Source organism: Pteropus medius, unplaced genomic scaffold, assembly GCF_902729225.1.
Source record: "Pteropus medius unplaced genomic scaffold, Ma_sr-lr_union100, whole genome shotgun sequence".
NCBI classification, from domain to species: domain Eukaryota; kingdom Metazoa; phylum Chordata; class Mammalia; order Chiroptera; family Pteropodidae; genus Pteropus; species Pteropus medius.
In genome coordinates, this window is record NW_024349803.1 from 7,038,404 (window position 1) to 7,061,754 (window position 23,351).

General features: G+C 44.1%; 1 protein-coding gene across 1 annotated transcript in view; it reads left to right on the plus strand.

Annotated features, from left to right (window-relative positions):
* The window catches only part of LOC120582092 (inhibitor of carbonic anhydrase-like), a 42,542-nt gene that overhangs the window by 15,026 nt on the left and 4,165 nt on the right, over positions 1 to 23,351 (plus strand). The window contains exons 3-13 of the mRNA XM_039837174.1: positions 1,861 to 1,969; positions 2,740 to 2,916; positions 3,646 to 3,793; positions 4,651 to 4,706; positions 7,644 to 7,822; positions 9,212 to 9,383; positions 10,268 to 10,410; positions 13,047 to 13,137; positions 14,305 to 14,361; positions 18,353 to 18,508; positions 20,196 to 20,340. Coding sequence (XP_039693108.1) covers positions 1,861 to 1,969; positions 2,740 to 2,916; positions 3,646 to 3,793; positions 4,651 to 4,706; positions 7,644 to 7,822; positions 9,212 to 9,383; positions 10,268 to 10,410; positions 13,047 to 13,137; positions 14,305 to 14,361; positions 18,353 to 18,508; positions 20,196 to 20,340 — 1,433 coding nt within the window. The remainder of the gene's footprint in view (positions 1 to 1,860; positions 1,970 to 2,739; positions 2,917 to 3,645; positions 3,794 to 4,650; positions 4,707 to 7,643; positions 7,823 to 9,211; positions 9,384 to 10,267; positions 10,411 to 13,046; positions 13,138 to 14,304; positions 14,362 to 18,352; positions 18,509 to 20,195; positions 20,341 to 23,351) is intronic.

Below are 23,351 nucleotides of genomic sequence, written 5' to 3' on the forward strand. Positions count from 1 at the left end.
GCTCTTCTCTATTGCATCTGACAGTTCCAACATTCACAGCCCTTGAGGGCCCAAGTCTGTTTTCCTGTTGATGCCTAAGATCGTGGCTTACCTTCCTTTGAGTTTGGTTATTTGTACTTGAGAGGTAATGCTTGATTTTATTTTTCCTCCTTTCTGTTGGTTCAGGTTCCCCTCAGAATCCCATGGGTAAGGCCTTGGCTCCTTGGTTCCTGAGCCCCTGAGTTTCCAGTGATTCCTGCCCAGAATCCTGGTCTCTTGGCCAAGAAAGCCCCAGTCTCACTGCCCTGGGAAAAGCTTTTGTTTATTTGCTTATTTATTTTTATTCTGTAGGGTGTGGGGTAGCTATGGATACTCTCTGGAGGTTTTACCTACCTTTTGTGATAACAAAGAAGCCTCAAAGATTGTTTCATATCTGCTGTCTAGTTGTGGAATTAAAGGGTTCTTCACTGCATGAATGAATATATTTAATAGCACTGAAATGTACATTTAAAAATGGTTCTATGGTAAATTTTATATTATGTACTTTGTTACAATAAAACAACAACAAAAACAATCTCAACAATAAAAACAAAAGTTTCAAACTATATAGACAAATATATAGTTTGGCTTTCATTATTATTTTAATTCATTTAAAAACTTAACCTGTAACACAACTCAGATTATGGAGCTATAGATTCTGCCTTGTGATTTAATTAATAAGAACTATTCATTGAGAACTGGCAAGGGCTTTTAGAAAAATCATTTTGACTAAAGATATTTGAAGCAAGAAAAAAGGCAATAACATTTGTTATTAAGTGTCTACATAAAAAAATAGTGCTTCATGTTTACGAGAAAATAAATTCTAGACCCAGAGGGAAGGCACCTATAATATTTCAAGTGAACTATTAGTTTAAGGTTGAAATTTTGTAAAAGCAGACACTAAAAACAAAACCAAAAAAGCTCCAGCAAGTAACAGTGCAATGGAAGGAATAAACACATACTGCCTGGATTTAAATCCCAGCTCCATGACTTACTAGCTGTGGGGAAGTGACCTAAACTTTCTGTGGCCTGAGGAGGTAACTTAAACTTTCTGTGTCTCTATTTTTTAATGTGTAAAATACAACTGAGTTGGACAGAGGTGAGCTGTGACATATTTGAGTAGTTGATTAAACAAACAATGAGCCACAAAGGAAATAATAATCGTTTAAAACTTAGTTCAGAGTAAAAGCAAGAAGGTAAACCCAGAGAAAATGCCGAATCCATGAACGAAAGACTCCTCAGTTACACGGACCCAGGACAGGAAGGAAAAGTACCGAGCACTGAATCAGAGTGGAGGAGAGTGTCGTCAAAGCTCCAGTCTCCCACAGGAGGGCTTCACAGTGGCTCCTGGGAAAGACCTCAGCAGAAGGCCCAAGGCAAAGAGGTCCCCAAATGAAAGCACTTGGCCTCTCAATGTAAACATGTACAAGAGCCTGGCAGGCAGACCTGAGTAATTGACTACAAGCCCTTTCATAGCCTGTGGTGCATGGGCTGTGCACCCAGTCTGGTGTGGGGAGGGCAGCTTTCCCCCGTGAGGCCAGCGAAATTCAGATTGATCCTAAAAGATCACACATGGGTTTCTGGGCCAAGAACCAGACTTCTTACCAGGGAAAGAGAAAAATTCCTTCCTCTATGCAGGAGAAATAGGAACATGGTGGCCAATCTCCTCACTAGGGAGGTAAAGTCAACTGAAGCTCATGCTGTGGTATGTGGTCTGGCCAAGTTGGAGGTTTTTCTGGTCCCGGATCCAAGAAGCCCCACCAGTCATGGCCACTGGCAAAGGTTTCGGAGGGGCTTCGTAGAAGTGAGTGCTTCACTGGTGTCCGGTCTGTTCCCTTTCAGGCAAATGAAGCTGATGCTGTGACACTGGATGCAGGTTTGGTGTATGAGGCTGGCCTGGCTCCCTACAACCTGAAACCAGTAGTGGCAGAGTTCTACGGATCAAAAGAAAGTAAGTTCTCCCTGGGGGCCCAGGAGAGAGTTTGTGGCCCTTCTCTCCTGGTAGATGCTGAGTCTTGTCTTCTTTAGGCAGGTAATGGAGATTAGATACTGATGAGCATTCCTCATTTGGGCGTGAGTGAGGAATGAGGGGGTCCTATCGGCCCCCACAGGCACAACTGAAGGACTGGTGCTCCTGACACTGATCTTCTGGGCCAGGAAATGTGCTCTCTAGAAAACAGAGCGGGCTGTGTGCAGTCTGACCCAAACCATTAGAGTTTAGGACTGCACAGAGAAGTCTTCCAAGAACCACAGGTCCACAGACAGAGGAGAGACCACACTGGAGCGACCACACTAGAGCATATACTCAGAGCCCCAATAGCCTTGAATCTCTTCTATGAGTAACTTGACTGTCCCTGGCCTGTTTTGGGGGACAGGAAACACTTGGAGTCAGGAATGTGGCCTTTTTGCCATAATTCCAGTCTCCTGGGGGGCTTTGGTGGATTGGTATAGGCGGACACCCTGCAGGGTCAGGGTGGGAAAAAGCCTTTGGGGTACATGTGCTGGTGGCCTTCTCGCCCCGGTAGGGCTGCCTGGAGGATTATTACAAATGTCCCCTCTGTGGTCTTTCTTTCCCTGCATGCCTGGAAAAGTTATTCTGATCCCAACCCAACATACACGCGTCTTTTGAGTTCCCCTTCCCTGGTCAGGAGCCCATTAGTGCTGGGCATGGTTTCCCTGTGGCCCAGGTTGAGGGGCTTCTTTCATGTTGTCTCTTTGCAGATCCACAAACCCGCTATTATGCTGTGGCCGTGGTGAAGAAGGGCAGCGGCTTCCAGCTGAACCAGCTCCGAGGCAAGAAGTCCTGCCACACAGGCCTGGGCAGTTCCGCTGGGTGGAACATCCCCATGGGCGTACTTTATTGGGACTTGCCTGAGCCACAGGAAAATCTTCAGAAAGGTAAGCAGGCAAGACGTTCATGGAGATATCCCTTCTTTATATGCCGACAGAGGCCACACTGGGGTCACACAGACATGACCATGTGTGTTGCCCCTTGGGTGGAGGTGGGAGGTTAACCAGCTTTAGACTGGTTGGGTCTGCTGCACCAGCAGCCCTTGGGAGGTGTCAGCTGAGTCTACTCTTTGAGGTCCCAACACCCCAGCGGTGGCTGTCCTGAGGAGTAAGGGGAAGGGCATCTGGCCTGACAGAGGGCTCTGGGCAGGGCCAAGATTGCTGGGCCCTATTGTCCACTTCCTGGGTGCTTTCCTCTCTGTGGCTGATGTGTTTCCCATTCTGCTGGAGCTTCCTCTGGTTGCCGTCCGCTGGCTATGAGCTTGGCCTGTACCTGTCCAGGCAGGTGTCCCATTTCCTAGGCATGGCTTGCAAAGGAGACCTGTCTCTGAGCTGTTCCAGTGTGACAAGGCATGGAGAGGAGCTGACAGCAACCTGAGACAGGTTTTTCTTGGTGGCAGGCATAGGCCTGGTTTTGGAGAGGGGGTGGGAAAATGGGTTAATTGGTTTATTTTTAGAAACCCTTGATCTTGAAGAGGGCACACACATAAGGCCAAGCTGGGATTGGTATGCTGATTTTGTTCTGGTCACTCTCTGTTCACTCGTGAGCTTGGACTGGGAGTCGTAATGGCCTCTGGCCAGGCTGGCTCATGCGCCGTGTGTCTCTTTGTTGAGCAGCAGCGTCCAACTTCTTCGCGGGCAGCTGTGTTCCCTGTGCGGATCGGACAGCCTTCCCCAAACTGTGTCAACTGTGTGCGGGGAAAGGGACAGACAAGTGTGCCTGCTCCAACCACGAACCGTACTTTGGCTACTCGGGTGCCTTCATGTGAGTGAGACTCCCTGCTCCTCCCCCTCACTCTAAAGATGGAGAAACTTAGGCCCGCCATGGAGTCAATGCAGACCCTGCCCCCCCCCCCCACAGCGCAGTGTGAGACCCAGGGCCCTGAATCCTCCTTGGCCCATCCTCGGAACCATCCTGAGGAAGAGTCTTCTGTGTGGGAACCCCTCCTGTCTCCCCAGAGCCTGGTCTGCCTATGTTACCCTCTCCAGCCCTCCTGGAGGACCAGAGGGGCCAGACCCTTCTCTGGGACTCTGGGATCCACAGACTCAGGCTTGGGCTCCCAGCTGGCTTAAAGTTCAGGACCTTCCAGCTTACTTTTTTTGGCCTGAGCCTCTCCCTGTGTCAGGGACATGTGTTTGCTTCTCCTAACCTCCTCTCTGCCCCGAAGACACCCCTCCATACTCCATGCTTAGTAAGAGAAATGGCTACTGCTCAAAACCAGAGCTAAACTGACTAGGAACCCAAGGCTATCCAGAGTTTTTATCCTCCATGTAAAAGTCTTTAAACCTTTATTTACCAAAAAAAAAAAAAAAAAAAAAAAGTTTCTTTTGACTGCCTTTGAAGATGAAGCCACGGGTCCTGCTTTTGCACCATTGCTCCCCAGAGTTGCCTGGGATGTAGCTACAGGGCTTCTGCCTCCTTCAGACCCAGGTTTAGCTGTGGGGGTTCAGGCGTCCCTTAGTCAGGGCCCATTGCCTCTGTGAGGGCAGATAGAAGCCTGGGGAATTGTGGGCAAAGCCCTGTGGGCCTGTGGCAGGGGCAGAACCTTAGAAGGGCTGCAAGGGGGAGGGGCAAGGCCTTTTCTTGGAGAGTCACCTGACTACAGCTGTCCTGTTCCTCAGGTGTCTGCAGGAGGATGTGGGGGATGTGGGCTTCGTGAGTCATGTGACGGTGTTAGGTAAGTGCTGGATGGAGGAAGAATCACCTGGGCCACAAACCGGCCATGGGAACTGGTTTTTGCCTGAAAGTTTGTTTATAACCAGAGATGAGTAATGACAAGTTCTTTAATGAAATGGAAGAGTTTTCATATAAAAACATTTCTGTTATTTGTATCCTGTTTAGGGCTCTATTTGTTCAGTCTATAAATCTATGAAACACATTTTCTGAACATTTAAACAGTACTCGACAACTAATAAAACAAAAGGAGTTTTAAGAATCAAATTCTTTTAGTCATTGAAATATCAATTTCAAATTTAATCACATTCTCCTGAATGCTTTGTTATAAATGGCTCCTAAATGCTTCAAATACCTTAAGCAAACACACAAATTATCATAATGATTTCAGAATTTATTAGCACACGTTCAATTAAATCCATTGCAAAAGCATTATTACCATGGACAAAAATGTATTTCTTCTTTATTCCTATGTAAAGAAAAAATACTTTCTAAAGTTTTGGGCAATTATCAGAAACAAACAAACGAAATACTTTTTCAGACAATTTGAGGTTACAGATTTGGGGTTTTATAACCAATTAAATTTCTATCAAGTACGAAACACACTTGTATCACTCAAAATGTTTAAAACCAAATGTATATTCACTATACTATACCAGGTTCATTCAATGAAAGTAATGTTTGCTACCTCAAGGAAAATTTTAAGTCCTTTTTACATGGGCCTTAGTTCCTCATAACCTACTTCTTCCTTTAACACTAAATAGGAGTTTCGTGCACGTTGTTCTCTTGTTCAGCCATTCACAATGCACTGTCCCCTCATTACCACACACTGACCTGGTTTGTTGGCATTTTGGCAATTGATACATGTCTTATTATCGGTAATTTTAATGAGTGGGGTCATCTATGGGTTTCATCTGCCAGGATAGGGTTGTTCCAAATAACTGTCATTGTTATTTACTCTGGTTGCTCCAGTTACCACAGTTATGTCAGTGGGAGGCATTTTCTAACACTCACCCTGCAGCATTTGAAAAGAACCTCACTTTCTGGAAACAACAGGTTGTCCCAGAACATGCCGATTTATCTTTGCTGAAAGTCACTTTTCCACTGTTATACAAGTTCCCTTATTACCTTTTAAGTAGAAGTTTATAAGCGACAACCCACAGGGCTTTAGGGGTGAAAATGAGTGTTGGTACTTAGCTGCTACCAACCCTGGGCCCTTGAGTGACTGAAGTGGAAAAGCGATTTTTGAAACTATTAGATCATATTGATTCTTTTAATTTAATTCTAACAACTAAATCATTTTAATTTTTGCTTTTAATATAAAGATTTTAAATATATTTTCTCCATGACATACTTAACTAAAATTGTAACCATTCACAAGAGCTCTATTGTGCTCCTTCTTTTTCAATGTGAGATTTTATCAACCCCAAAGACCTATAAGTTAGCTAGGACTACCATATCAAAGTCCCACAAACTGGGCGGCTGAAGCAACAGAAATTTATTGTTTAATTTTGCCTCATAGAGTTCTAGAGGCTAAATTTCAAGGTCAAGATGTTGGCAGAGTTTGTTCCTTCTGAAGGCCAGGAGGGAGAATCTGTTTCTTGTCTTTCTCCAGCTTCCGGTGGTTTGCTGGCAATCTTTGGTAATCCTTGGCTTGTAGTTGCCTCACCCCAATCTCCGTCTTTCTTTTCACGTGGCATTCCTTCTGTGTGCATGTCTGTCTGCGTCCAAGTTTCCTCTTTTTTATAAGGACACCAATCATACTGGATACCAGTCATACATGGCCACCCCAATCCAGTAAGATCTCATCTTAACTAATTACATCTGCAATGCCGATTGCCAAACAAGGTTACAGGACTTCAACATACGAATCTTGGGGGGACGCAGTTCAACCAAGAACACCTTCTAATAGCGAGACAAGGGGAACCGAAGAGCTTGTTTTTCTTACGAGGTTTTCTGGTCCTTCTTTGTACCTATAAGAATGCCCTGACTGGGCCCCTAGGCCTCTGTCCATCCCTCAACGCTTCTACCACCTTTTTCCAGCCACTTCTATCTTCAGGGGAGTGTTGCACAGTGGGGGACCTGGGTTGTCCTAGCATGGCAATGTGTCAGGCTTAGATTAGCGGAGAGTTTGACAAGTTACCTCAACTCTCTAAACCTGTTTCCGCCTCTCTTGAATGGGATAATCACATGACTGGCCTCCCTCAGCTTTTATGAGGATTAAATGACAGAGCATAGAGAAACTTCAGCACAGTCTTTGGTGTGCTGTGAGTGCTCAGCAAACATTTGCTGTCACCTTTCATATTAGCAGAGCCATAGCGACAGAGGAAGCCAGAGGGCCTTGGGCCAAGCATGCCTCCCAGCCCTGTGTCTGTCTGCACTGAGAGTCAGACATTTCATCTCCTGAGGCCTCACAGTCCTCACCTGTAGAAAATGTATCTGGAAAAGATTCTCTTTCAGTCCTCTTCAGGTTGTTAAAAGAATTATCAAAGAAGACAATTTAGGTGACATAAACAAACTTTATTAACACTTTATGAAGCAGGCAGAACTGCAAACTGAGGAGGAAGCTAAGAAGTTTTTATAGGATAAAGAATAAAGAACAAGGGAGAGACAAATAAAAACTATCTGATTGGCTAGGACCATATAGCTAACATTGTTTGGGGTGAGAAGGAACAAAGAAAGTGGTGTAGAGCCCAGAGCTGGCTTGACGTTTGGAGTCTGGCTGGATGCTGCGTTTCTGGTCAAGCAGAGAGTTTACAGGGACGTGGAAGTTATCTAAGTTTCAGTTTATTGATGTGGTATCCTGGGCAAGAGCAGTTCCATCCTGGCTTAGAAAGTTATTTCAACAAGGTCAAATAGTTTGTGATTCAGTGAAGAAGGGGAACCACAGCCGATGGCTCTGCCTGTAGTCAGTCAGCTCCTCTGGGCCTTTCTCCCTCAGAGAACCTGGCACGCCAGGCTGACAGGGACCAGTATGAGCTGCTCTGCCTGGACAACACCCGGAAGCCAGTGGACAAATATGAGGAGTGCTACCTGGCCCAGGTCCCTTCTCATGCCATCGTGGCTCGAAGTGTGGGCGGCAAAGAGGACTTGATCTGGGAGCTTCTCAACCAGGCCCAGGTACCACCATCAACCACCCTTCCCTCCTGCTGGGTGGCGGGGGGCGGGGGGGTCTCTGCTTGGATTCTGGGTATTTTCTTTCCTTCTCTGATAGCCACTCTGGAAGTCCTTCTGGGTTCAGGACACAGCAGGAACCACACCACATATCATCCTCTTCACTGAAAGCCACCCAGTCTGTGTATGTTGTAGACAGCAAAGGCCATAAAACCTTCGCCTAGCAACAACAACAAAAAACTGTGCAGAAGTTCCTCATTGCCCCACTGTGTTCTTTTCAGTTCTAAACTGATCCTCAGGATGCAGTGCAGATGTCCCTTCCCCATGAAGTGCTCTCCTATTATCCTATTGGCTTGTGATCCCACTCTCCTGACTTCCCTCAGAGGCAGGTACCCCTCCATGAGCATCCTTCTCTCTGTCCTGAGTTGGCAGCAGTCTCTCCTAGCCAGCCCTCATTCATCACCCTGTCCCATTCCTGTCAGCACTCTCTGCTCAGCCCTGGGGGTTCAGAGATGAACTAGACACAGACCTGCTCTCGAGTTGCTCATAGACAAATGTGGACACATACAAACGATCACCAATGGGATGGCACAACCTTGAAGACATGGATTATGTACTTTGCAGAGGACAGAGGGACTGATGTGCAGGGTGTACCTGGGAGGATTCCTGGGCCCTGGGGAATAAGCTATGTGCACCCCAAGGAAGTGTGGGGGGTTTACCAGAAAAGGCAGCAGGAACATTTCTTGCAGAGCCACTGCAAGAGCAAAAAGCAGACAGACATTGGAAAAAGCATGTGGGTAGGTGGTGCCATCAGCTACAGTCAGGAACAGCTTTGGGCCAGTCAGCAGGAGTCATAGGCAAAGGGCCCTTTGTTTTTCTGGAAGCCAAAAGGGAGAAGGGTCTGTCTGAAATCCTTCTGTGGCATGCCTAGGGTGGGAGAGGAGCCCAGGACTCTTGACCTCTGGCCTCAATGTCAGGGTTTAGATCATCAGCTGCTCCAGGATAAAGACCACCAGAGCCACTTCGGGCAATCAGATGGCCAGGACTGAGGCAGACTTCACTGACTGCCCTGTGGGAACACAGCATTGGAGAGGGCCAGCTGCCTGGCACATGGCAACCTCTAGCCCCTTCGTACAGATCTCGGGGAAGCCCCTGGCAGTTTCCCTGAGGCCGTACAAGGCAGACAAGCTGGGATTTGAGTAAAGCATTCCCTGGAGAGAGACTTGAGAGACCCGTGAGTCACGGAACTTCAGACGGCCTTGGCCACTGTATTCACTCTCGGGCAGTCATGCTTTTCTCCCTCTCTGTGTTCCTTGTCTGGTTTCGGGTTTGTTTTCCCTTTGTCTCTCTGTGCCAGCCTCCCGCCTTCACTGTTTCTTTTTATTCTTTTAACAGGAAAATTTTGGGAAAGCCAAGTCAGCAGGGTTCCAGCTCTTCAGCTCTCCTCATGGGAAGGACCTGCTGTTTACGGATGCAGCCCATGGGTTTTTAAGAGTCCCACCTAAGATGGATGCTAAGCTGTACTTGGGATATGAGTATTTTGCTGCTATTCGGCATCTATGGAGCGGTGTGTAAGGTCCTAGGAGGGCAGTGGGGCAGAGTGGGGGTCATAGAGGCTGTCCCGGTGCCTGCAAGCCTCCCTTCACCCAACCTTCACTGGCCTGCAGAGCCCAAGGGAGCTACCAAGTGCACTGGGTTAATGAGGGGATTTTCTGCTGAGCTGGGGAAAAGGGCCTACTTAACTTCAGATTACAGACAACTGGGAGTAATGATGGTTCTGGCTTCTTTGTATTAACCAGAGTCGCCCTACCCAACAACAGGTCTCTTCGACAGGGAAAATAGCCCCCCTAAACTGAAGTGGGAACACGGCCTCTGCCACCATCAGAAGCAGAACTAGAATTTTGGACGGTTTTAATCCATCTCTTGCCTTCCTCTCAATCCCTATAGTTCATTTCTTCCTTCTTTCTCTCTTTTTTTCTCCTCCATTTAGTCAACCACTAGTGATTGCACATCTACAAAAGCCACTCACTATGTTAGATGTGGGCACACAGTGGTGAGTGAAGATATTAGGTGAGGGGAGAGCAAGCGGGCCCCCCCAGAAGGGAACACATGACGACCAACTGGGGAACACTCCCTGGGTGGGAGAACCCAGTCCTGTAAGAGAAAACCCCAGAAGGCCCTGAGCTGGGCTGCTGTTGAGAGGCCTCCCCAGTGGAGGAGATGATGCCTGGGGACGTGAGGGGAGTGTTCTGCCTTCACTGCTCTTTCTGAGAACCAAGTTCATCATTTCTCCTGGCGGATGATGGGCAGGAATGAGTGGCGATGTGGGCATGAGACTGCTGCTGTCAACAAGGGTCTCATTGGGCAGCCACTCTGCAGCCAGTGGCACTCACCCCCCAGACCCATTTTCAAGCTCTGTCTGGATCCCTAACTCTCCTGCACCCCTCCTAGGTGCGGAAGACCCCCAGAGGGTGCAGTGGTGTGCAGTGGGCCACCACGAGAGGGCCAAGTGCGATGAGTGGAGTGCCGTGAGCGGTGGTGCCTTGCGGTGCACCACAGAGGAGACCATCGAGGACTGCATGGCTGCCATTGTGGTAAGCAGGGCCCTGCCGCCACAGCTGGGCTCAGACACCCAGACACATGGCGCTTTTGCCGAGTCTTCCCAGACACCTTCCCCTCAGCTTCAAGGCTGAGATGCAACTGTTGTGTGCTGCCCCCACCGTCCAAAGCCCCAGCCCACCCCATCCCACTCCATCTCACATGCCCTCTGAACTCAGGGCCTGGCAGAAACAAAGAGCCAGCCCAAGGCCCAGATTTCTTTGGTGCTCAGTTCTGGTGACCGGGGAGCTGAGTGGTGTCCTGCCTAGGACCTGTAGGAAGTGGGGTGACATCCCAGGATGAGGTCAGGGCCCTGTGGATTGTGAAAGCAAATCAACTTTTTAGTCCTTTAGTTGAAAGTTTAATTTTTTTTCTGGTGATAAAAAATATTACACACTGGAAGAGAAATAAAAAAGAAATAATATTCACAACTTCATAACTCGCAGATCATCACCACATAATTTTTGAGTTATAAAGTTATGTTATTAACTTTCCATTTCTCTGTGAACAGATAATACTTTTGTGATTAGAAAAAATAAATTTATAAGTAAAACACTGAATATGTGACAAACTTAGAAGACATACAGACTTTCTTAGAAAAAAAGATTTTAATTTTAGTAAACCTCCCTGAGACCAACCCATAAGATTAAGATCTTGCAATTTATACAGTCTCCTAAATTTGTCATCTATAAAGATGAAATGAATTCGAGTGCTCATAACATGTCCAGGCATATAGTAAGTAGCCAATAAACATTAGCTATTGTCATTATTACTTAAATTCTTGAGCACAGTTGGTGTACTTTGTTAGATAATGAAGTAGTCATTTAAAATGTTTTTAGGGAGAGGTAGATAAGGGTAAAGGGGGTCAAATATATGGTGACAGAAGGAAATTTAACTTTGGGTGGTAAACACACAATGCAATATACATATGATGTATTATTGAATTGTATACTTGAAACCTATATAATTTTATTAATGTCACCCAAAAAGTTTTAAAAATATATATTTTTAATGGCTGTATAATATTCCACCAAGTATTTCTGCCTTTATTTAACCAATTTCTAAATGTCTAAATTTGAAATATTCCAAATTATTTTCTATTATAGATAATACAAGAGTGAAGATTTTGTTCTTTAGCTGTCAATATTTCTGATATGTGTTTAACATTAATGACAGCTAATATTTCTGGAGTTACTTACTATGTGCCAAGCATGTTTATGAACTCTTAACTTGATTAACTCATTCAATCCTCATGATAAACCCCATGAGGTAGATTTTTCACGCATTTTATGATTGATAAAAATGGGTGAAAACGTCTGCAGAATAGTGTTTAGGGATGTGTCCTTTGGAGTAGTCCTACCTGGAGGCTGCATGGCATAGTGGTAATGAGCAGAAGCTAAGGAATTAAACTACCTAAGTTTAAGTCTTAGTGGCTTCATATTTATTGGACAGATTATTTAACCCCTCTCTGCTTCGGTTTACTACTGTATAAAAGAGAGGAAATTATAGTACCTATCTTATTGGGTTTTATGAGGAATACAGGAGAGAATCACTATAAAGTGTTTAGAAAAGGTCTTGGCACATGGTAAGGACATGGCTAGTTTTTCCTTCTATAATTGCTGCAGTCTTAAATAGTAGATTTAAAAAGAAATAGATTTCTAGAAAGGCAGTTAACAGATGAAAGGCAAAGCGTGTGTATGTCTCTGTGTGGTTTTTTTTTTATCAATGACCTTATTTATGACTGTAAGTATACATTTTTTGCTCTGTTGGAAAAATTCATTCATTAAAATAAGTTAATTATTATGGCATACCTTGTTTTATTGTGCTTTGCTTTATTGAGCTTTGTAGATATTGGGTTTTTTTGCAGATTGAAGGTAAGATCCTCCACCAGCAAAAAGATTAAGACTTGCTGAAGGCTCAGCTGATGGTTAGCATTTTTTAGCAATATAGTATTTTTTATTAAAGTATGTGCATTGCTTTTTAGACATATGCTATTGCACACTTAATAGACTACAGTATAGTGTAAACATAACTTTTACATGCTGTGGGAAACTAGAAAATCTGTGTGACTTGCTTTATTGTGATATTCGATTTATTGCAATATTCAATTCATTATGGTGGTCTGGAACCAAACTGCAATATCTCTGAGGTATGCCTGTAATGAATTATTTAAGTGGACAAATTATTTATTGAAAATTTTTGCTTGTCGAGGCTCCGAGTGTAATGTTAGTGGAGTTATGGGAACAGAATTGAACTCTGCCATATGGAAGAACACATGTTCCATAGGAACAGATTAATGCAGTCTTTGAGTCTGGCCATGTGGATTGTTGAGTGACAATGCTATAGTGTAGGTATAGCGAGAGTATGTCCAGCAGTCAGCATGGATCTCATGAGAAGACAGAGATGTTCAAGGAGAATGACCTGGGTTGGGCTCTTGCTCCTGGGTCAACAAGCCAAATGCATGTCCATTTTTCTAAACCCATGTTTATGTGGCAGGAGCTTTGGGGGTGAGCTACGATTTGGTTAATCACAAGGACATGTGACATGAAGCCAGTGAGGTGGAAACCTCTGAGGGTCAGTGAGAAAAATAACAGCCTCATTGTTGTGCTATCGATTTATTTCTTAACTTCAGAAAGGAGAAGCTGATGCCATGACCTTAGATGGAGGATTTATCTACACGGCAGGCAAGTGTGGTCTGGTGCCTGTCCTGGCAGAGAACTACAGTAAGTGGAGGGAAGTGTCTCTCTCTGTTTTATTCCTTCTGGACCATGGACTTAGAAAGAGGAAATAATTTAGTTTATTGTTGAGATGATAATAACTATTGCTGGAATGCAGGAAGCTAGTAGACAACATCCCTCTTCCCCAATGTCAGAATCAATTAAGATATAGACACAAGAGTTAGGCGAAAAGAGATCAACATAACACCTTTATTACTGAAATAGTGATATGGGCACGGTGTAGAGCTGGCCACAAGGCTTGCCGAATTGCCCTTGAGTTAGAGTTGCCCACTAATTCAGGAGAATGGGTCTGTTGGCGTACTCCACGGCTGAGGGCAGAGGAAAACACATTTTGTCATAGGTGAGAAGCTCTAAACCACTCACTGTCTTCAATAAAGAAATAAGAGGCTGAGCCACATGTCTCTAGATCCTTTTGCCAAATTTACTAATCCAGAATTAACTCATGCCAGCTGCACTGGAAGGCTGAGGGATGGGACCCCAAGGTCATGTTCTTTAGTGGGGATCCATCCACATGAAAAAATAAAGCTGAGGAAAAGAGGATTTCACCAATATTATTTATTAAACACTTCATCTGTTAGGCAGTGAGTGACATCCCATACATTATCCTTCAAAACAACTCTGTGAAGCAAATAGTGGTATCTCTATTTTACAGATATAAAAACTAAGGCTTAGAGAAGTTAAATGATGTGTCCAAAGCAGAATAAAGATTGCACCAGGGCTTTCTGACTCCATGGACTGGTTCTTTCTCCTCTGACATAGCAATAATATAATGATTGCCTACCAGTCCACAGCTCTGAAGTAAAGAAAGATATTGTGATGACTTGAATTACACAGCAAATGCAGAAGGATCTTTGTCAAGACCTTCAGTGGTCTGTCCCCTTTCAAAGGGCATCTCATTTTCTTTCTCTGCATCTGCCTGAATATCGCAGAGATTCTGGGATGGAGCCTAATGTTCAGATGGCAAAGATCAGGGGAAGAGGAGGTAAAGCGGGACTATAGAATCTTAGCTTGTTGATGACCACTGATAAACTGCTTAGTTGGTGTTTCTCCTCATTTGTTCTTAACTCTTGTGATTGAGAAGCTCATGACTTTCGATGGAGTAATGTGAGAATTTAGTGCCGTGTACCACAGTTGTTTTTATTTTCTTCTTAGTGCCTAAGGATGGCAATGAGCAGCTTGGGTCCAAATGTGTGAATACACCCATGGAAGGTGAGTCAGACTCAGTAACACTGGAACTCAAAGGGAAAGGCCCGTTCTTTGGGAAAATAAGGTGAGGAAACCCTTAAAAATAAATAAAATTACTAGAGTTGTAAAAACAATAAAGAAGAAGAAGGAGTAGGAGTAGGAAGAGAAGAAGACACCACAGTTCATTATTAAGGAATGAATCTGTTATGAAGCTGTAATAACAATAACTATTTATTTGTGGGGTACTTTACAGTCGACAAAAGACTCCTGCTTGCATGGTTCCCTTTCATTCTTCTCAGCAATCCTATAGGATATGGGCATCACTGTCTTGTGTTATATAGATGAGCAGAGAGGGTCCGTATTTGTCCCTGAAGTACCTAATCTTGGGCATTAGCTAAAGCAGTGGCTCTTTATCTGATGTAGTGCCTAGACCAGTTGCATCAGCATCACCTGAGAACTTGTTAGAAATGAAAATTCTTGGGCCTCATCCAGACCTACTGAGTCAAACTCCAAGGATGGGGCAACTGCTCTGTGTTTTAATAAGCCCTCAGCCGACTCTGATGCACCTTAGATTTGAAAACATCTCCGATGGCGTATCCTGTGATGCAAACAGGTGCTCATTGGGTTTGGAGTTTCTTTTTATTTAATCTTTTTTTCTAATTTAAAAATTTTAATTAAAGTATAGTTGGCATACAATATTATATTAGTTTCAGGTGTATGACAGTGATTTGACATTTATATATCTTACAATATGCTCACCACATTAAATCTAGTGACCATCTGTTACGGTGCAAAGTTACTGCACTATTATTGACTATGTTCTCCTCACCTTTTTCACCCATTACTCCACCACACTCCCCTCTGGCAACCATCAGTTCTTTGTTTGTATGAGTTTGTTTTTGTTTTGTTTTGCTTGTTTGTTTTTATTTTTAAAAATTCCACATAAAAGTGAAATAATGTGGTATTTTTGTCTGACTTATTTCACATATTGCCACAAATGGCAATATTTCATTTTTTATTGCTGAGGAATATTCCATTATATATTACAAATTCTTTTACCATTCATCTGTTGATGGATATCAGGTTGCTTCCATATCTCGGCTATTGTAAATAATGCTGCAATAAACATAGGGATGCATATTTCTTTTTGAACTAATGTTTTCATTTTCTTTGGATAAATACCTAGAACTGGAATTGCTGAGTCATATGATATTTCTATTTTTAGTTTTTTGAAGAATCTCCATACTGTTTTCTATAGTAGCTTCACCAATTTACAATTCCACCAACAGTGCACAAATGTTCCCTTTTCTCCACATCCTCATTGCACACTTATTTGTTGACTTTTTGATAAGAGCCATTCTGACTGGTGTAAGGCGGTATCTCATTATGGTTTTGATTTGTATTTCCCTGATGATTAGTGATGTTGAGCATCTTTTCATATGTCTGTTGGCCATTTTTATGTCTTCTTTAGAGAAATGTGTCTCCATGTTCTTGGCTCATTTTTTGATTGGATCGTATATTTTTTTGTTATTGAGCTGTATGAATTTTCTTACATATTTTGGGTAGCAACACCTTATTAGATATATCATTTGCAAATATATTCTCCCATTCAGTAGGTTGTCTGTCCTTTTGTTTTGTTGGTTTCCTTCGCTCTGCAGAAGCTTTTTAGTTTGCTGAAGTCCTATTTGTTTATTTTTACTTTTATTTTCTTTGCTCGAGGGGAAATACCAAAAAAGTAATAACAAAAAAGATATCACTAAGACATGTCATATAGTTTACTGCCTATGTGTTCTTCTAGGAGTTTTATGGTTTCAGGTCTTATATTTAAGCCTTTAATAATTTTGAGTTTATTTTGGTATATGGTATAAGAGAGGGGTTCAGTTTCAGTTTTTTGCATATATCCAGTTTTCCCAACACCACTTCTTGAAGAGATGATCGTTTCTTCATTGTATATTTTTGCTTCCTTTGTCATAGATTAATTGAACATATAAGCGAGGGTTTCTTTCTGGGCTCTCTATTATGTTCCACTGATATATGTGTCTGTTTTTGTGCCAGTACCATACTGTTTTGATTATTAGAGCTTTGTCATATAGTTTGAAATCAGGGGGTGTGGGTTTGAAATTTCTTATGAGATAGGCAAGCTGGGGGAGGTGGGTGGGTTTGGAGCACCACGGCATAAGCAGCATCTGTTTCCTGCCAAGCATGGGGTCATAGAAGCCCTGCACCACTTACCTTCCACAAAGGCCTCAGGAGTATAAAGCTGCTCGCCCTGTAGCTTCCCTTCGTGTGCAACAAGATCTAAGCCCTAGGATATGTTGCCCCTCTGTCCTCTCTGCTTTCATGGCTAACAGTCTTTTTGAATTGTGTCTTTAACCCCAACCCAAAGGACTGGCATTTCTTCAACCATGTAGTCTATTGTGATTATAGAATATAGGAAATCAGAATAAAAACTAACTGCTTCAAGAGTGGTTGAAATTTCTAGGAACTGCAGTGATATGCAAATATAGGTCAGCAAGGATGCTTAATATACAATTCAAGGTTGCTGACTGTGATGGAGAAGGTTAGATCTGAATAGACATGGAGAGGAGTTAACCCCAAAGCCACACATAACGGATGATAATAATGCCATTTGTGCAGAAAGAGTTACATCTCAAGACAGCACTGTAACAGTGTTTGGCTCTGGGTTGGTGTAACAGGGCACAGTCTGACACGCAGGGCTTGTTGTGGCCTGAGGAGAATCTGCTTCACGAAGAGAGAGGCTCTGGTACCGCTTCTACCACTAACAACATGGCTGGAAACCTATTGATGTAACCTCCTCTTCCCATTCCTAACATATGATGTGCTCATATTAGCACATCTGATTCCCTTAAGAAACACTCTGGGACATGTATCATTTTCACCATTTTATTGAGGAGAAATTCAGGATCCTAGATGCTAAGCGACTTGTCTGAGGCCATTTAGGAAGTAACTGGTGAGATAGGTGTTCCACCTGCCATGTTGACTCCCAACTTTTCCAGGTTTGAATATATAGAGATCTGAACCACATCAGTAAGAAAGAGTGTGTGTTTGTGTGTGTTGGGGGAGGGTTCGGGGTTTGGAGCATTGGAAGTGGTGATGGTGAACCACATTATCTTCTAATTCTGAAGATTCGTGATTCTAGTCTTGTTATAAATTCACTTTTACACTTGAGGCCTTGCTCAATAAGTACAATCCAGTTACATAATATTGGGATAGGAAGATATGAAACATCAGTGGTCTTCCCATCAGAATCAGGAACAAGACAAGAAGGCTTCCCCTATCAAAGATATCTGGCATTATTTTGGAAGTGAATGCAGTAAGATAAGAAAAAGAGATTTTTCTTTTTTAATATTAGGGAAAGAGAGATTAAATTGCCATTATTAGAAAATATTATTGTAAACCTAGAAAATCAGAGATTTAACCTTCAAAAAGTCATTAAAACTCTTTCGGACTTTTAGTCAACAGAAAATTTAAACAGCTACACACTCATATGTACAAAGATTTACATAGGTAGGCAGTTTGTAATAAGGAAAAATGGGTCACAATATAAATGCCCACCAGTAGGAAGATTATAAAATACAATACTTCCACACAATGGAGCATAACTTAGAGTCAACCAATAAATAGAATGAGAGAGCTATATCTATTTCTTCTAAATCAAAAAGGTGTTTACAGTATATCATTGAAAAAGAATAAAGTAACACAGAAAAGAATGTATAGCAGTTTTCAATTGAAAAAGTATGTGTGTGTGTAACTATTTGTGAATTATGTATGTAGACATATCTGGAGCAGTAGTGTCAGTCTGTTTGGCCCAGTACCTAATAATGACAGTTATTTTTCAAGGTCTTCTGCTAGAGTGAGGTGAGGGGTTCAAGCTATTCCTCCTCCTTGGAGAGGGTGGCAGGCAGGGGCTGTCTGCAGAAGCTCTAGAATACATCTTAGAATACATTTACTTCCAGGAGCTCTTGAAATTGCATCTTGGTATCTCTGTTGCAAGGTTACTACGCTGTGGCAGTGGTTAAGAAATCAGATGCCGACCTCACCTGGAACTCTCTGCGAGGCAAGAAGTCCTGCCACACTGTAGTTGGCAGTTCTGCAGGGTGGAACATCCCCATGGCTTTAATATACAACCAAACTGAGTCCTGTAAATTTGGTAAGTGTGTTCTGGGAGGTGGTGTGGCAGCCTCTTCCTTGGGCCTGTTCCTGTGTAGGGGAGAAATTCAGTTCAGTGAATGACGAGGAATGGCATTAAAGGATAGTGGGGCCCAGGGCTGGACAGACATTGTGGGTGAGTGTCTCCTCTCCTTGATCCATTCTTCCCCTTTCTCCTCACCTCCTTGCTCCTGAGGGGAGTGGCTAGGCCCAAAGGGTAGATCTCAGGGATAATATCTTATTCTTTATGCCTTGCAGCTGGCTCAGGGAACAAGCCAGGGGTTGCAAAGCAAGAATGATGTGTGTATATCTGTGTGTGCAATGTTTTCCCATATAAACTGGCTATTTTTTAAAATTGAAAACCTTGAGTGCTTTATCTTTCCTTTTCATCCTCATCTCTCTTAGATTCCCATATTAGTCAGTTCAGCAATACTCTTGCCAATACCTGCTCCCCTGCTTTCCCCAGCCATATGACAAATCCCAGCTCTGTATGAACCCAATTATCTGCTCTCTTCTCCCTTTGCACCTGAGCAGCCAAACACAGCTGGAGAATGTCACTGGGCAGAGCAGTTCATTCCACTGGAAATGCTCCAGCTGCTGGCCTCAGTGGGCCCCTGGCACTCGGGAGCACCCCGACTATTTCTTTGCTCCACACCTCCTCACTTCCCAATAATTATTCTAATGTCCTAATTGTCCACACACCTCCATCCCACACCCACCCACCACTCTTTCTTGGCAGATGATCTCGTCTGCACTTGCAAGAGACAATTAAAACTAATAGAAAGGTCCCCCAGCAACTTCCCACCGCCAAAGCCGTGGCCTCCTGATGGCTGCAACTGCTCGCCTCCCTTTACGATCCAGCCAGTCCCTCTACTCGCACTCAGTGGGCCCTGCTATTGCTCCCGTCCTCAAAGCCTTATACCCTCAGTTACTACTTTTCCACAGGGGTCCCTGCACCCCACCCCAGTAACCAGGCCGCACAGCAGGAGGTGAGTGGCCAGCAAAGCTTTATCTGTATTTGCAGTCGCTCCCCAGCTCTAGCAGCACCGCCTCGGCTCCACCTCGATCATCAGGCATTACATTCTCATAAGAGCATCAGTCAGTCCCTGGAGCCAAAAAGTTTGGGGACCTCTGCTCTTAGCATATCTTAGCAAATTCACTGTGATGTTACTTGAGTTATGACTGTTGCCCACGGACTTGGGGTCCAGGAGGATGTGTCCTTACCTTGGTGCCCTGGAGCCCAGCATAGGGCTCAGTGGCTGGGCCTCTCAGGCCCTTTCTTGGACTTGGAGTCACAATGGCAGACCTTTTAAAGAAAGGGTCAGCAGAGGTCAGCAGAGGTCAGAAGCAGAGGGGGGCAGAGGTCAGAAAGCATGTGGGACAGTTTTAACTGAGCAGGGTTTACAATTTTGTCCACTCTTTTAGGATTAAATCTGTGTCTGCCCTTCCTGTGTTACGACGGGTCGGACTTTTGTGAGCTTACGACCCTTGTCACAACTTCAGCCAGTCCCCCTTTACTTAGCTCCAGCTGTACCCTTTTCTTTAATTCCATAAGGTTCTTATTTCAAGTAATATGGTACCAAATACCTGAATGTCTTTATATCATTCAGGCAATTCTAGCAACAAAATCTGAGGCTTTCTCGCTAACACAGGCAGGAAGAATGGACCTTCTGTTTCCTCTTGCTCAGGTGAATTCTTCAGTCAGAGCTGTGCCCCTGGGTCCGATCCAGACTCCAGTCTCTGTGCTCTGTGCAGTGGCAGCGGCAGCAATCCAGCCCACACGTGTGCTCCCAGCAGCCACGAGAGATACTATGGCTCCAGTGGGGCACTCAGGCGAGTAGTGTCTGCGAACCACCTTTCTCTCTGGCACCAACTCCATGAACTTCTCATCCTTTCACCTTTTACATCATCCCAGCATCTGGGTACTGTATTTAGGAGGAACCTGAATTTGGAGACAACTTCAAATTCCCAGCGGCCCCACAGACTCAAGTCCAGCTCCTTGCTGGAGCACTCATTCTCCTGCAGACCCAGCTGACTTAGGGCACCTGGAGAGAGGCGATGTGATGTGTGCCAGGTCACATCCCTGGTTCTACTTTTGCTCTTTCCTTCTATGTGATTGTGGACGAGTCACAGAATCTTTCAGAGCCCCAGTTTAAAAGCAAAGAGGGGCACCCTACATGTGCGTCTTACACATGGCTGATGAGTACATTTTAAAAATAGATATTCCTGGGCTCCTCTATCCATTCGAGAAATATTTATTGAGCACCTAGTATGTGGCAGGCACTAGACCAGGTAGAGGGTTACAGCGGCAACAAGATATATATAGTCCCCATCCCCTGGGTCCCCTTAGAGTAGGACGATAAGCACAAATAAAGGACAAACACTCGCTGACTGTGGTAAGTGCCACAGAGGAACGAAGGTGGGGGACGTGGCAGAGACATGGGTAAGGGACAATTTTGGAAACGGTGGTCAGAGAAGGCCTCAGCAAGTAGAGGGACCGAGGATTAAATATTGAGAGGAAATCAGGTCTGAGAAAATCTGGAGGAAGAGTAATCCAGGAAGAAGGAACAGCAAGGACAAAGGCATGGGATGGGACAAACCATGCTCTGTTTGAGGCCAGAGAAGAAGGCCCTGGGTAGAGCACGGGAGGGAGGGGATCAGGCATGTGAGGATGCTGGAGGTGTGGGCATTAGCTGTCTAGGTGCCCTATTGGCCTGGCTAAGGAGGTATATTTAATTCTAAGGACAACGGGCTGTGCAGAACACTTTGAGGCAGGGAGGCATGTGGTGTGAAGAATGCGTGAGCCTCTAGAAAAAACCCTTCTATTTGTCAGACCTCCAGACTACGTCGTTCCCCCCTCTCCAAAGTTTTTTCTCTTTCATAAGCCATACAAAAATCACATACTTTCACACATCCCACTACAACAATATAAGCTGAATGTTAAACCTAGGCTAAAATAGTTGACTTTTTCTTTATATTGGAAGGTGCGTTGGTATTAGGGACGATGGTCCCACTTCAGTACTATTATGATATGTCACCGAGGACCAAGAATTGAATTCCGTCTTAAAGCACAACTTTCCTTCTTTCCAAAATGAAGATGAACAACCAAAGAACAATCTTAGCTTCAAACATCTCATTCTCCCACCACCTCCTGCGTGGCTCTTCACTCCCTCTCGTTTCCTGCCTTCGACAGCCCTGCATTCCTTCCGACCCATGATCCACTGGTTCTGCAGACTCTTTCCTGTTCTCATCCCCTTTTATGTCCTTTTTATCCTCTGTACCCAGAATACATTCCACAGCCAACCATGATAATTATTTCCCTGTGCACATCCTCAAATGACTGTCCCCTTTCCTGGCTGAACCACAACCTCGGTGAGATCCAACATTCCACTACGTGGTACCTGCACTTCCAGGCTGACCGGTGTCCCTTTAAAGTAACGATCATTAAATGAGCCACATGTCTCTAAGTCTATTTACCACCCCCAATCTCCTAGAAGATCATTCCATACTTTTCCTCTCTTCAATCTTCCAACACTTCTTCTTTCGTCTGTCAAAACTTTGTTTCCTATTTCACTTGAGAGAATTGAAGCAATCAGACGAGGAAAATTCCACACTGCCTCAGGGCCACGTCTACCCATTTGCTGGTCTCTGCGCCCATAGACGCCGTCCTCCCTCCTCTTGTTTGGGATGACCATGCTGTCTCGTAGCTAAGGCTGGTCTTTCCCCGGCATCGATTGCCTCTTCTCCAGCCTGTTCAAGGGCATTGCCCCAGCAGATCTCCCCTCTTTTCGTCACATTTTCTTCTCGACTAGATTGTTTCCATCAGCATACAAACATGCTGCTATTTTTTTTCATCTTAAACATAAATAAATAAATAGATAGATAAAGAGATAGATAGATCGATAAAACAAACAAACAAACAAACAAGCAAACAAACAAACAAATAAATAAATAAAACTTCTCTTGATCTCACTTTCCTCTTCAGCAACTTCCCATTTCTCTCTTTCTCATCACGCCAGGATTCCTTGAAGGAGTTTAATATCCTTCCTCACTCTAATTTCTCATCTTTCAATCTCTCCAGAACCCAGTTTAAGAACCTGTTCACCTCCACCAACCCCAACCAGTAAAGCTGGTTTTGTTGTTTTAAAATCATCTGCTGAAAACATGCCTCATCATGGTCGGCATATGGGCAGGTTGTCTCCACAGCTCCTTTGCCTTGGTGCACCACCATCCACCACGCCGCTAAAACTGTACTTCTAAACCACCAATGACCTTTATGTTGCTACATAAATCCAAAGGCCAGTTCTCAGTCTTTGCATTACTTGATCTACCAGCATCATGGGCACCACTGACCACTTCCTCTTCTTGGATAGTTTCTTATTGGCTTCAGGACACTATGCTCTTTTGAATTGTGACAATGGCCCCCAATAGGTCTCCATGCATCTCTCCCATCCTCCTCCCCCACCACAGTCTATTTTCAGCACATCCACAAGAGCGATTTTGATAAAACATAAATCAGAGCATCACATTTCTCTCCTTAAAGCCCTTCAATAATTTCTCATATCACTCAGTAAAAGTAAGTGTCCTTCCTTGACCTATAACGCCTCTTTAGGATCTAGGAAGGCGCTTGGCAAGCTTATCTCCTACATCTTTCCACTTTGCTCTCTCTGCTCCAGGCAAGTTCACATCCCAGCTGTTCCTCGAAGACATCAGATACACTCCTACCTCAGGACCTTTGTACTCGCTCTTCCTCCGCATATCATCATGCCTAATTCCCTCATTTCCTTTAGGGTTTCTCAGGGAAGTATTTCCTGGCCGCTTTGTCTATAATTTCACACACACAC